Source organism: Acanthisitta chloris, unplaced genomic scaffold (genome assembly GCF_000695815.1).
Source record: "Acanthisitta chloris isolate BGI_N310 unplaced genomic scaffold, ASM69581v1 scaffold20279, whole genome shotgun sequence".
Lineage (NCBI taxonomy): Eukaryota > Metazoa > Chordata > Aves > Passeriformes > Acanthisittidae > Acanthisitta > Acanthisitta chloris.
Window position 1 is genome coordinate 49929 of NW_008691106.1, and position 13885 is coordinate 63813.

The 13885-nt window shown below is 47.1% G+C and overlaps 1 protein-coding gene across 2 annotated transcripts in view; it reads left to right on the top strand.

Moving 5' to 3' along the window:
• Positions 1–211: 211 nt before the first annotated feature.
• PAK6 (p21 protein (Cdc42/Rac)-activated kinase 6) overlaps positions 212–13885 on the top strand; it is a 14163-nt gene continuing 489 nt past the window's right edge. Inside the window, exons 1-7 of one of the 2 annotated variants that reach the window (XM_009082121.1) lie at positions 212–415; positions 4402–5004; positions 8063–8554; positions 8792–8925; positions 11082–11208; positions 11394–11519; positions 12159–12293. In XM_009082121.1, the coding sequence (XP_009080369.1) occupies positions 212–415; positions 4402–5004; positions 8063–8554; positions 8792–8925; positions 11082–11208; positions 11394–11519; positions 12159–12293 (1821 nt within the window). The remainder of the gene's footprint in view (positions 416–4401; positions 5005–8062; positions 8555–8791; positions 8926–11081; positions 11209–11393; positions 11520–12158; positions 12294–13885) is intronic. The other variant, XM_009082122.1, reaches the window with a different exon arrangement.

The window sequence follows — 13885 nt, forward strand, 5'->3', positions numbered from 1 at the left end:
CCTGCCAGGTGGTCCTGGGCCAGCCATTGCCCTCTTGGTACCTCTTCCCTTATCTGTAAAAGCAGATGATCAACTTTTGGTAAAGTGCTTTTTACTGGAGAATGTTGTTAATACAATGCAATTAACTAATGAATTGATGTGTGCTTTTACTGATGGGTCACTTCAGACCTGGACGTGCACTGACAGTATTGCTTTCTCCACTCCAGGCACCATGTTCCGCAAGAAGAAGAAGAAACGCCCAGAGATCTCTGCTCCACAGAACTTCGAGCACCGTGTCCACACGTCGTTTGACCCAAAGGAGGGCAAGTTTGTGGGTCTGCCCCCACAATGGCAGAATATTCTGGACACGCTGAGACGCCCCAAGCCGGTGGTAGACCCCTCAAGGATCACGAGGATGCAGCTCCAACCTATGAAGGTAAGAGAGGAGACTGCTCTGTCCTGTGCCTTGGTGAGGCACAAGTGGAGGCAACATTTCCATTGCCCCATGAACGGGACTAAAGGTGGGAAGTGTATGAAATTCAGTGGAGAGCAGGGTCTGGGCTTTGATGGCACCAGGTGATAGTAACTCCATCACCAATAAGGACGGTAGTACCCTGAACTGCAGTAGTGTCACTGCTGAAATAACCAGCTGGCTGCCTGTCACTGTGACCAGGACCTGTGAAAGCTCCTGTGGCAGCTGACAGGACCTAGGATGTGTTCAGCTGGTGTACAGGGAACCGAAGAGAAGAATTCATGGAGAAATCCATTTTAGCAGGTTTGTTGTTCTCATGGGTGAGAAAATTTGGCTGGTAATTCAATTGCCAGGGAAGCCTGAATGGAAGAGATCAGGGTAGCACTGTCTTGCTGTGCATGGACAGCTGAGGGTTTGGGCTAAGAGGGTTTACAAACCAGCATTTTATCAGGCAGGGAGGCATAGGAGTTTGGACCATGTCCTTAGAGCAAGTCCTTCAGGAAGGAGAAACAGCTGATTCTTGTAGATGGGTGGGTTTAGGTGACTGCTGCCAGTGACATCTGGAGACTGGAAGTGACAGCAGGGAGCTGCTGTGGGGAGAGGCAGCTTTGTACTGACCTCTTAGAAAAGGAAATGAGAGATGGTGATAAAATTACTGTGTTTAAGGTCTTGGTAGCTTGTGGGAAGTTTTTGTTCTCAGTTACAAAAAAAACATACAAAGGCCTAAAAACTGAAAGGTAAGTTATAAAATAGGGATGTTACTGCTTGTATTTTAGGAGGGATGTAAAAAAGGGTTGTCTGTCTGAGGAATATATTTAGCTTTTTGCGTGCAGACGCTTAGTATGAGGACTCAATGGGACTGTATTTTGTATAATGCAAGCATTACTACAAAATCAAACCTGCAGTTTAAATGGCACATCAGGATCTTGGAGCAGAATGCTGGTTTAGAAAGGAAACACTTGCTCGGGTAGAACAGGTGAAAGAAATAGGCAGGAGGTATTGCTTTATGGTGTCCTGAATGTGCTTTGAGGTTCAAAATGTAGTAGAGGATAGGAGCACAATCCAGAGAAGAGATAAAATGTGTAATAAGAGACCAACTTGGTTAGATCAGGAGCTCTCTAATGAGCTTAAACTGCAGGAGGATTGCTCAGAAGAGTGGAAACTAGGTCAAGTTATAAAGGGCAAAGAGAAAAGAAATTTATGGAGGAACAAAACTGGAAGGCCAAGGCACAAAAAGAGATGTTATTCTCCAAGAACATAAAGGGCACTGAGGTGACATCGTAAGTGCACCAAGAAGGATGAAGGAAAGGATTTGTTCACTGCTGATTTTGGAAGAATGTTAATAACAGATGACACTGAGAATTCTGAAGTATTTAATGATTTTTCTGCAGCCTTTATGAACTGTGATCAGTGGGCTGACACAATTAGCACGGGCATGAAGCGATGAGAATGAGGCTGGAATAAGGAAAGAACATGAGCAGAAATTAGACTTATTTAAGAAGTTACATATTTTCAAGTCAGCTGGGCCTAATGAAATTCAAGGAATTGCAGATCAGTCAGAATAATTTCTATTCCCAGAAAGAGACTGGAACAAATAAGCAAGTAATCTATTTGCAGCCACTTCCAAGGAGATAGCAGGGTAATAGCTGGCAGCCAGTATGGATTTATCAAGAACAAATCACATCAAGCAACCCAATTTCCATCAATCACAGGGTGTGGGGCTTTGGGTCATGGGGAAATGATAGCACTCCCCTGTACCCTGACTTCAGTTAGGCTCCTGGCACTGCAGTGATGGCATTTCCAGAGCAAACTTCTCAGTGTTCTCAAGTATTAGGCAAAGGATACTCAAAAAATAGTGTGAGGCATCATTGTCAAAGCAGAAATGTGCATGAAGAGATTTCCTGGAGTTTGCCCTGAGCCTAATGCTGGTTGGTACTTTCATGTATGACTTATTAAACCTGAGGATGGTAGAAGCTGAAAGGAGGTGCAAATCCTTAAGAGAACAAGGACAGAATACCCAATAGGCTTTAAAAACTAGAGAAGAATCTTAAACTAACACTGTAGGGTTTTTTTTCCCCCAGTAAGTCCAAGAGCAAATATTCTCTTAGGTTGCATTACATAGTTGAGTATTTCTGGTAATCTCCATTAGAATTAATTCCTGTTCAATGATAGCAATCAATAAGATCTTTTTTTTTAAGTGCTAATTGGCCAAGCACTTATACATAGTCCTGGATTCAGCTGTCAGAGTTTTTCCTTTTTTTACACGTAGTGTGTAAAGCTTGTGAAGTTCATCCTTGCAGATAAAGTTTTTGTGTTGGGACAACATTGATTTTACAGTTCTGTTACTTACACAGCTGTACCCATGGAATTGCAAACATGCAACCTTCTGTTACTGTTATGATTTTAACATTAGAATGTCTAAATTTTGAGAGCACTCCCTATGGATCTAGCTCGAATTTGGATGTTTCTTCATTAATCTGATGCAGACTTCAAGCACAGCAGAGCACAGCTAACTCCTATCTTCCCTGCCTGGGAGCAGGGCTGACTTAATGGACTATAAGTGCAACAGGAGTGACCTGAGCCTAATTCTAGTGAGTTTTGACTAGTTGGTGAGGAGAGCACTGGAATGGATTTTCTAGGGAGGCCATAGCACATTCTTGGAGACTTTCTTGGAGAACACACAAGCCTTTCTGGAATGACTTTGGTCCATTTTGGACCAAAAAGGTTCTCATCCCCAACACACTGTGCCCTGACAGCAGATGGGCTGTGAAGGAAGTGGTGTGTGTGGTGAGGGAGTAGGAGTTAAGACCAGACTTTCCAGCTGCAGCTGGTGTGTCCCCCATGGAATGAGTCTGATTGTCCTTTCTTCACCATGTTTGACAAAAGTCTTGTGCTGTGCCTTTCATTCTCAGACGCTGAGCAAACCGGGCGCTGGTTTGCACGTGGTGGTGGCATTCTGTTGAAATTACTGGAGCTGCTGAGTTGCACCAGCTAAATATTAGGCTGGGTGTAATTAATTCAGCATGTTTAGAAGATCCCTGGAGCTCAGTTAGCAAACAGGAGATTGCCATCACTCCAGGGAAGGACTTTCCTCAGGCACAGATTCATGAAAGTGTAGGAGTGATCCTATGCTGTGAATTTCTGTGGAGCAATGAAACCTTTTGGTTCCCAGCACTAAAAAAGCCTTCTGTAAGCTTTTCAGTTCCAGAAAAAACCCAAGGTAGAACACTACATAATATACTGACAGCTTCAAGTGTCCTACTTGTATAGAACTGGTGCTTGTTTGGATGGAAGCCTTGTTCTTCAGCGTTTGCTTACAAGGCAGTTGTGAGCTGCTGTGACCCTCTGTTCATCATTTTTAATTGTAATAGCTTGGCAGAGCAGAGGAGGATGCAGTGTTGGAACAGTGTGGCCTGCACTGGTCAGAACTGAGATGCATTAGCAAAAATTGTGGAGAAGCAGACTAGAGGAGGCTGATTGCAACAGTACTGAGAGTGCTTCAGGGGAGACATGAACCTTGTGTTGGAATAGCAAGGTGAGTTCCGTGAGCCGAGCTTGCAGCGTTCTGGAACTTCTTCTGAGAACTAATATTCTCAGGAGCTTGTTGAGTCTGCATTAGTGATGTAGTGCAGCACAGTTTCAGCACAGGAGAGCCAGGAGTGTTGAAATATCCCAGTTTTGCTCTAATATTGTCTTTTAGAATGTGAGTGCAGCAGCAGAATTGACTGTTCTGGCTGACAGCACTGCTGCTCCAGCAGCAGGATGTAACCCAAGGATTCCTCTTTTCCACTCAGTAAAGGACAATGAAAAAAAGACAGGGAAATTTCTCTTTTTGCCTGAGCTCCTTGAGTCTCCTTTGGCTAGACAAACAAAATCTAATCTTTGTCAAGATAACAGAGCCTCAGTACTTACAACTCTGCCCTGTTTCCCACCATCCTTGTGTTTGGCAGACCGTGGTGCGTGGCAGCACCGTGGAAGTGGAAGGCTACATCTCCGGGTTACTCAACGACATCCAGAAGCTTTCTGCCATCAGCTCGAACACTCTGAGGGGCAGGAGCCCCACCAGCAGGAGGAGAGCCCAGTCCCTTGGGCTTCTGGGGGACGAGAGGCCCCCAGACATGTATCTTCAGAGTCCTGAAGCAGACTGGGCAGACAAATATGGAAACTACCTCAATTGCAATGGTGGGACCAAGGTGACGCGGAGGCAGACCATGTGGCCGGACTACAAACCCCGGCTGGAGGGCCAGGCCCATCCCAACGGTATGGTGACTAAAGCCCAGTCCCTGGGGCCTTCAGAGTTCCAGGGCACTGACAGCAGCTGCCTCCAGCGCAGCTCTGGCCTGCAGCACATGCCGGTGCTGCCGGGGGACAGCGAGGTGGGAACCAAGAGCCCGGAAGAGTGCTGGCCTCAGCGACAAGCCAACGCCAGGCCCTCGGGGGAGGGCAGCCCCAACTCCAAATCACGGGAGAACAGCCTGAAGAGGAGGCTGCTGCGCAGTGTGTTCCCCTCATCCGGCGCCTCGAACAAGCCAGGCCCTTCCCTGCAGATCAAGGTAAGGGTTATTCCCCATTTCTGAGTGCTGTGTTGACCGTTACAGTTCCAGAGGTTACATGTGCAGCTGAACCAATGTAAGTGCAAACATTTTGCAGCCATCTGTTATTGTTATGATTAATGCTGGAATCAAAATAGTCTTGGACAGGGGAAATGTGTAGTCCACCTGATCCTCACGGGATACACTGGGACCATAGCTCAGGATGGCAGCCAGATCTCCAGGAGAAGGGATTGTTGGCAGAGCTGTGCTCACAGGAGTGTAGGCTGGGAAGGATGAGAGGACTTGGTAATCTTTGCCCTTCTCTGAGGTAAAGGCATAACTGCAGTGCTGTTCTACTGGCATCAATGAGCCTTTGCCATTTGGGAAATTGCTATAATTTCCATTAATAATGGATTCTTCTGCCTGTGCAAACCAGAACTACCTCAGGAGAGCATGTTGGTTATAGCTATATCTGCCAGGCTTCTACAACACGAGGGTTTGCATCAGCACCCACAGTGCTCTCACAGGAAATCTGACTGTTGGGTTTTGGAAAGGATGGGACAGCTCAGAGCTACAGCACCCCCAGGAAAGCTGTCCTCAATGGATGACTCATTTCTCATTAAGCTTGCTGGAAATCTCTGGTTCCTGGTACTGGATAGGGAATGTAGCCAGTGCTTCTCTTCCATCCCAACTGACCCAGCACCCATTGTCCTCACACAGCTCTCTGGTGCTTCAAAGCTGGTTCTGGGCTTTGGGCTCAGTGGATTCCCTTTCTGAGGGAGTGGGATTTTGAAGGAATTCTGTTCCTGTATAGCACAAACTCACTCGCTGCTGTCTCAGTGGCTCTGGGCTGATCTATGCTGGGTAGAGGCCTGTCCCTGAGTACCTTGAACTGGCCACTTCTGCCTTCCCTAGCCACTGTCTTTGCTATCCTCAGCACTTGCATGAGCAGGAGCAAAGGTTAACAGCCGAATGGATGTTCTTAGGTGTGTTTGAACTCCAGCTGCTTGTCAGAGGAGAGCAGAAGGAAATACCTTGGGGCTATCTAGTCCATCTCCCTGCTCCAGTGAGGGGATCTGTGCCATCACTGGTAGTTGTTTATCTAAGCCTCTGATGATGAAAACCTGAGTGTCCCTCTTAGATGGCAATGATGAGGTGTAAGAGATGAGTAATTGCAGGTGAAACAGACAGGGGATGCAACTGAATCATGGAATCCCAGAATGGTTTGGGTTGGAAGAGACCTTAAAGCCCATCCAGTCCCACCCCTGCCATGGGCAGAGACACCTTCCACTAGCCCAGCTTGCTCCAAGCCCCATCCAACCTGGCCTGGAACACTTCCAGGGATGGAGCAGCCACCACTTTCCTAGGCAACTAGCTGAAAATAGAAAGGTGGATGGGATGCCATGACAGGCACCATGGAGTGGTTGACTGCTTTTTACTTTCAAGCTGATATGGGGGGAAGGAGTGGGAAAGCCAGCGACACCTCAGAATGTCCCAGGACCGAAAACTTGTACACGGGGGCTGTCAAACCTCAGGAGCAGGAAATAATCCTTGTGTGTGGTTAGACAAATGTGTGTGAGCTTGCTCTGAGTTATATAAAGCCTTTTTTTATTCTCTCTCCTGAGACAAAACAAGATTTGGGAAATAAATACTGTGTTGCTGTGAGCATGTCTGCACAGGACTGCAGGGATGGAGCTGGTACATGGTGGGTAAGGAGCTCCTGTCAGGCAGTTGCACCCCAATGCCCTGAAATCATATGTTCAGGGCCTGTGTGTGGTGAAAATGAGCCCTGTGAGTGTGTGTGAGGCTTATGCAGATTCTGCTGTTGACCAAAAATCCTTGATTAAAACCCGAAGTGCATAGAATTAAATCCTACACAATTATTTTCTGTCTGAGACAGGGAAAATGTCTTGTAAAAAATTCTCTACTGGCAGTTCTGAGTTCCCATTCCCATATTATTAACTTTATTAATAATCTCTCTGAATTGTGAGAGAGAAAAAGATTTTGGCTTTGAAGTTTTTATTTTGCCCTATAATATGAATGACTGGCTTTGCTCTTTCTGAAGTTGCTTCTTTGACAGATCCACTATTATTTTGCATATATTTATATACGTTTCGTGTGTATGTTTTACATATACACATACAACTGTATCATGTTTTTTATGCTCAACCTGCTGGATGTTGTTGAATTTTAATTAATCAGCATTTCCAGGGTGAGTGTTAGCACAGCAAGATTTATCCTTCTTGGGGGACCTGTGTGTAGTGCTGGCATGGGAATGTGTATCCTGAAGCCACATTCCCACAGGCTGTGATCTTACTACATCTCATGAGCTAAATGGGGTTGGGCCTGCTTGGCACTTGAGTGGGAGGTCTCCGAAACCTCAAGTACTGCTAGTCCAAATTCACTGTAGGACAGTTTGGAGCCAGCAAGGTGGCAGGTGGCTCGGTGTAGCTGGAGTCTCATGCTGGTTGCCCCCAGCTGTCCTGGATCCCCGTGCTTTTCCCAAAGCAGTGGGCTAATTCCGTGCCTGATTGACAGGAATGCTCTGCAGGTACCAGTGGAAAGTGCAGAGAGAGTTTTCAGTAGGCAGAGTGTAATTACCCAAAGGGAATTAGGCCAAGACATCAAAGTGATTTACAGCCTTGGCATGAATCCTCTTTCCTTTTATACAGAGGAAGATCAGAGGCACAGAGGGATAAAGGATTTTCAAATTCTCTGCAGCACAGGTTGCCCCTGAGTTTTGGTGGCAAGGCTGGAATGCTTTTTAGCAGATGGGTTTGTTTTTCTGTGGGTTTTGGGGTTTGGTGTTTTTCAAGTATATGCATGGAAAAGGTTACCTTTAAACTGCCTCAGTCTGGAGGTCCCTGAAGTATAGCACCCATTCCCTAAGGGATTCTTGACTATCTGTGTCTGTGTGGCTTTCCCAGCATGTGTCGGGCGTACCTGGAGCTCTTGACTCCAGTCTGCTACGAGATGTGCTAGGGCAGAGTGGGATGACACAAAACTGATTCTTGACACTTTCTTCTGTTTGTTAATCCAACCATCACTTTTTCTCTCTCCCACTTTGCTCTTCTTGAAGCCTAATGCTTTCTTCAGGCCCCAGCAGTGGGGGTCCCCCCACAGCCCTGCAGCCAAAGCCCAGTCTCTCCCACCAGACCAGCCTGCATCTGATTTCCCCAGGATGATTTCAGAAGCTGGGACCCCCCAGAAATCCCCAACAGCAGAGAAGGCAGTGGCAGTGCCACCAGGCAGACCTTCACCAGCAGGGTCCCCCAGGAACCGGCAGACCCAGACGAGTTCCAGCAACCTCCACCTTCCCCAGGACTCTGCTGGGAAAGGGCCACTGGCCAGCGAGGACCCGGTGGTGGTGACCCACGAGCAGTTCAAGGCTGCCCTCAGGATGGTCGTGGACCAGGGGGATCCCCGGGCAATGCTGGAGAACTATGTCAAGATTGGGGAAGGGTCCACAGGCATCGTGTGCATCGCTCGGGAGAAGCACTCGGGGCGGCAGGTGGCTGTGAAAATGATGGATCTGAGGAAACAGCAGCGCCGGGAGCTCCTCTTTAATGAGGTGAGTGTGGTGATGGGTTCTGCTGTCCACCATGGGAGCACTGAGCGTGGCTAAAGGAAGGAAGAGCAGGAGACATCTTCCTGGCAGTAGAATTATGCTTGTACCTAGAAGAAGAATTGCTGGGGAGATGGAGGCTGCTGCGTTGTACTCATAGGGCTGTGTGTGCTCACTTTGTTGGGTAAGATGAAGTGTTGTGAGTAATTTTGTGGTGGTCATTTGTGCACTGTGGTTTTACAGGTGGTGATAATGAGGGACTATCAACATGTCAACGTGGTGGAGATGTACAAGAGCTACCTTGTGGGAGAGGAGCTCTGGGTGCTGATGGAGTTCCTGCAGGGGGGAGCCCTCACAGACATTGTGTCTCAGATCAGGTACGAAGCAAAATTCAAAACATCAATACTTGTGTTCCTACCTGACAGCCAAGAATGGCAGAGGGGGGATTTATGGGAAGAACAGTTTCCCTCGGAAATTGTGTGTTTTCAGTGCCCTGAAACTTCTGCACTCTATAATTGTTATCCATTTGAAATATGTGCTAACACCTCTGATGTAGAAGGCACCTAATTTACTATACTGATCCCTTTAGATACCCACTATTCATCTCCTTGATGACCTTCCCTGTAAAACGTAATACTCATAAAAAGAGTTGTTTACTATATCTGTTGAAACCTGGCCAAGGAGTTCATTGAATAGGTATTAAAGAGCATACAGAAATAGTTTTTAGTGGTGCAACCTTCGCCACAAATTCAACCTCACTAACTCCTCTGGAGAAGTGCAGCAGAGCCTTGAGATCTGGACTCCTTCCCAAATTTCATTGCCTAAAGATAGCAACTACTGGACACTCTCCTAAATTTGATTCCTTATCCACACCACTTCATATTCATTAATGCCCAAAGGGTTTCTGTAGGGCACAGAAGCTGTTCTCAAATGGCCTTTGGAGTCACTCTCACAAGGTGTCCTGGTGATGCAGTTATGATGATTGTGTCTTACCCATGACCCTGGAGCACCTTTCTCTGCTTCTGAGCAGTCCCGTGAGGCTGTAAACTGGTACAGGGAACGTCAATGGAAAGACTGACCAAGAGAGTCTGTAGGATGAGCTTTCCTTTCTTTGAAGCCTTGGGATCGTATTTGGATTACAATTAGGTAGTATTGCTGACACGAATTGTGTTTAGTTTTTAAAAATCATAGTATACCTTTAGCTCACTTACATGCTTGGACTAGCTCTGTGGTGGATTTAAGGCATGTGTCTTGCTCTGTTGGGTTCTGTCCTGTGGAAGCACATCTGTGATGTGTCTGGGAGGCCTCAAAATCCACACTGTCCTGTGTGGCCTCCACAGCCCCACCTCGAAGGGGTGTCCTGGAGTCTCAGCTGGGCAGCCCTCCAGTATTGAGCTCAGAGGCATCTTGGGGGTGAGAACCAACGTTTCATCCTGAGGAGTGCTGAGTTACTATTGCAGCCCCAGTGAAACTCTTTGTAGCTCTTGGCTGGTATTTGCACTACAGATAAAAATGCTGAAGAGGTTTATGAAGGGCCTATGTGTTTACATCCAGCAGTGAGACTGAATTCCATGGTGGGACCTCAGCCTAGGTTTGTTGTATGAAGCTTCCTTTGAACCTGTTAATGAATGCTTGTTTTTCCACACGGTGGAAACAGGATCTGTTATAACCATAACATTGATCAGAAGTAAGCTGCAAGCCTTGATCAGTTTTACCCAGAGAGGAATATACCCTTGCTCCAGTCATTAAACATTTGCTGAGGGGGGATAAGTGATTTGCATCTCCAGGGGTGAGGTAATCCTCTAGTAATCTGTTTTACACTGTGTAGTCACTTGACTGAAACCAAATTCCATACGTGACAGGCTGAAAGTGTATCTCTTTTTATAGTGCAGAGAGCTGTCACTGTCCCCAGGTACAGGGAGAATTCACATTCCTACCATTTTCATTTGATCATGAAGGTTTTTGTGTCGCTATTCCATGCAGCAAGAGCTTCTAAAGATAAGATTCTTAGTGCTCATACTCCATGTGCTAACAGAGTGCTAAAATCCCTGTACTACCTTTAGGTAGGTGTGAGTGTACCCAAAGTGTGGCTGCAGGAAACACCTGAAGGATCCCTATATTTGCTATCAAAAGATATGTTAGGATGTTTTGTGGATAAAGTTGCACAATAAGCCTTGTGAACTGTCTTTGCTTACAAAAGAGCTGTCTCACCAGTCACTGCAGCACCTTGGCACCAGGCAGCAGTCCTGCCTGGCAGAACTGCTTGAAGCAGCATCTTGCAGAATGAATTTAGGTACAGGGTTTAAAATGCAGTTTCTCCGTATTAAACTTACAAAAAGTTTAAAATTGCCAACCATCAAGTCAAAAATGTTTTCCACAGGAACAGACATTGGAGAATTGTTAAGGTGAGAGAGTAATGGTTGTAAGAGTTCAAAATATCTGCAGCTGGACTTCAGAATTGCACTGTACCCCCATGAATGAGCACTGCCCACGGCCCAGACAGTGCAGGTGACTCCTCTGCCTTTGATTCCAGGCTAAACGAGGAGCAGATTGCCACAGTGTGTGAGTCGGTGCTGCAGGCTCTGACATATCTCCACTCTCAGGGGGTCATTCACAGAGACATCAAGAGTGACTCCATTCTTCTGACGCTGGATGGGAGGGTATGTTTCCTCAGACAAATTGTTTCCTTGCTGCTGCTGCTGCAGCTTTTGTCTCTCATTTCTGTTCCCAATACCTTGTTTGCACCTTGTCTTCTTACTGTCCTTTGTTGCCTTTGTGTACAGTGTTTCCCTCCACCTTATTTAAGGTTTATTTTTAAGGTTGGTTTGCTCTTTTCTTTGTACAGGTCAAACTCTCAGATTTTGGCTTCTGTGCTCAGATCAGTAAAGATGTACCTAAAAGGAAGTCTCTGGTGGGTACTCCCTACTGGATGGCTCCAGAAGTTATTGCAAGGATACCATACACCACCGAGGTAAGGAACCACCTCCCTAATACCGGGGGGGGGTCAAGCAAATAGTGTTCTGAAGTGATACAGAAAAGTAACTATTGGCTTTTCCAGCAAGAGCCCCTAGAATCCATTTAAAATATAAACCCAGCTGTGGCTGTGATGATATCAGTATTTCCTAAATCAGTAGAAAAACAGATGGTTCTGCTTCCAGGAACGAGGTGTAAACTTAGTCTATTCTTACACTTGAAGCTTGGCCTAGGCTTGTGCCTGCTGTGGTGTGGACAGATGTGAGCAAGGAGCAGCCTGTGACACGATAGGGATCAGTGCCATAAAGGGAGGGGAGGGGATGTGAGCTCCCAGGGGCTCACCCCAGGGAAGGCAGAGATGGCAGCTCTGGAATTCTGGGCCGGTGGCAGCAGGCTGATTAGTTTTGTTCACAAACCAACCAGGCTTAGCACAAGCAGTTACTTACAGACCTTTACTTGTTGCAACACCAGTGAGGCTCAGTCCTGGGTGCAAAGCTGTTTGTTAAACTGTTGCAAGGAGCCTGAGGGCATCAGTGTACCATTTGTCATGGGTTGGGTTGGTGTAGTCTTTGTGAAGGCAACAAAGCAAGGACCTGCTGCTCTGAACTGTGTATTGATGTGACATTGGCTCCCACAGGTGGATATCTGGTCCCTGGGCATCATGGTGATAGAGATGGTGGATGGAGAACCTCCCTACTTCAGTGATTCTCCAGTCCAGGCAATGAAGAGACTCCGTGACAGTCCTCCTCCCAAACTGAAAAACTTCCACAGGGTGAGCATGCTGGCAAACACTTGTCAACCTGATGGTTATCATGGGGAAATATCCCTATCAGCCATTCCCAGTTCAGCTGGCAGTGGAAATGGTCTTGCTAGGACACGTTTCTTGGGGAATATCTTTGGCCCCGGTGCCTTGGTGGCTGCAAAGCTGCTGCTGACAGCTAGTGGCTGCTTTGGGAAACAGCCCTGGCAGTGTGAGGACACCTGGGCATAAATGGAGAATGCACATCAGAGCTACTTCAGGTGAACCCAGCAGTTCCCAACTTGCTGGTGTTGATAGAGTAGCTCATCTTCCAAGGAAGGAGACAGGAAGATCCTTGTTCTTGGGAGTTTCCAGCTTCATGGCCTTCAGGGCTGCCAAGGCTGTGTTATGGTGAGAGCAGGAGAGCTCAGGACAAACAGGAGCTTGTGGACACACTGCAGCTGCTCTGGAAATGAACTTGGCTTCATGGTTTCTTAGGAAGAAGTAGTAGTGACATAAGAAATAGAGTGATCACCTTTTAGTCCCCACTTAGAGCAATCCTCCTTTCATTCCAGGCCCAGCCTCCAAGATCAAACAGCTTCTGCAGCATCCTGAGCTGCCCAGCCTTTCCAATTAATCACAGTATCTGCAGCTGTTAAAACTGAATTATTTAACAGAGTAGACTGCTGAACTAACAGCACACACTCCAACATCAACAGCTGCTCTCTCCTCTTTGCCTTGGCAGCACTAACTAGAATTTCACAGTGGCGTTCAGGACCCACTGCTTGCACTCCTTGGGTTGAGCAAACCCATCCTGGGCTAGGGCACACACCTTGCTTGGGTGCAGGACTCTGCCACAGGCTGTGGCAGCCAGAGCTGCTTACAGTCTTGCTCTGCTCCACTTTGTCCTGGGAAGCAGACTGGTTTCCAGCAGACCTCTGGATTGCAGGCTGGTGGGCATCCTGCCCCAAGTCCTGGCAGAGCTCAGCTCTAGCTCTGGATCCAGTGTGTGCCAGTCCATGGCTCAGTGTGTTCCATGACTGCAGTACTGGGTGCAACAGGCTAAAGGGATGTCACCTGGGATAATCCCTGCTGATTTACTGACAGGGACCCAGGCTGGGTCCTGGCACTCATCCTGAGCTGTGTGGTACCTTCTCCCTCCAGCAATCCCAGCAAAGGTGTCCAAAGCCTTCCTGAAATAAGCAGTAGCTCAGTGTGCACAGTATTTCATGATTTACTTCTGAGTGAACCAGAGCTGGGAAAACTAGTCCAATCTGCAATTAGCAGATTAAAGTAAATAAATATGAGCCAAGTTCATTTTTGATTCCATTTTAACCATGCAGAGGATTAAACCAGCAAGAGATGTGCAAGGCCTTGAAGTGGTGCTTGGGGCTGGCTGCTCACAGGCTGCTCCACATCTTCCAAAGGACAAACCTGAGGTCATTCAGTTTTTGGGTGCCTGTTCTGCAGCTTCTTCATCTTCTTGTATGAGCAGCATCAGGGTCCCAGGGTCCCTATTGAGCTGCTTTGGGAATCCTGTTTAACTACTTTTGCCACAGTCTGTGGCCAGTAAAGGAATGAATTGATGCATTCTTCCCACCCAAGTGATGTATCCATGTAGCAGG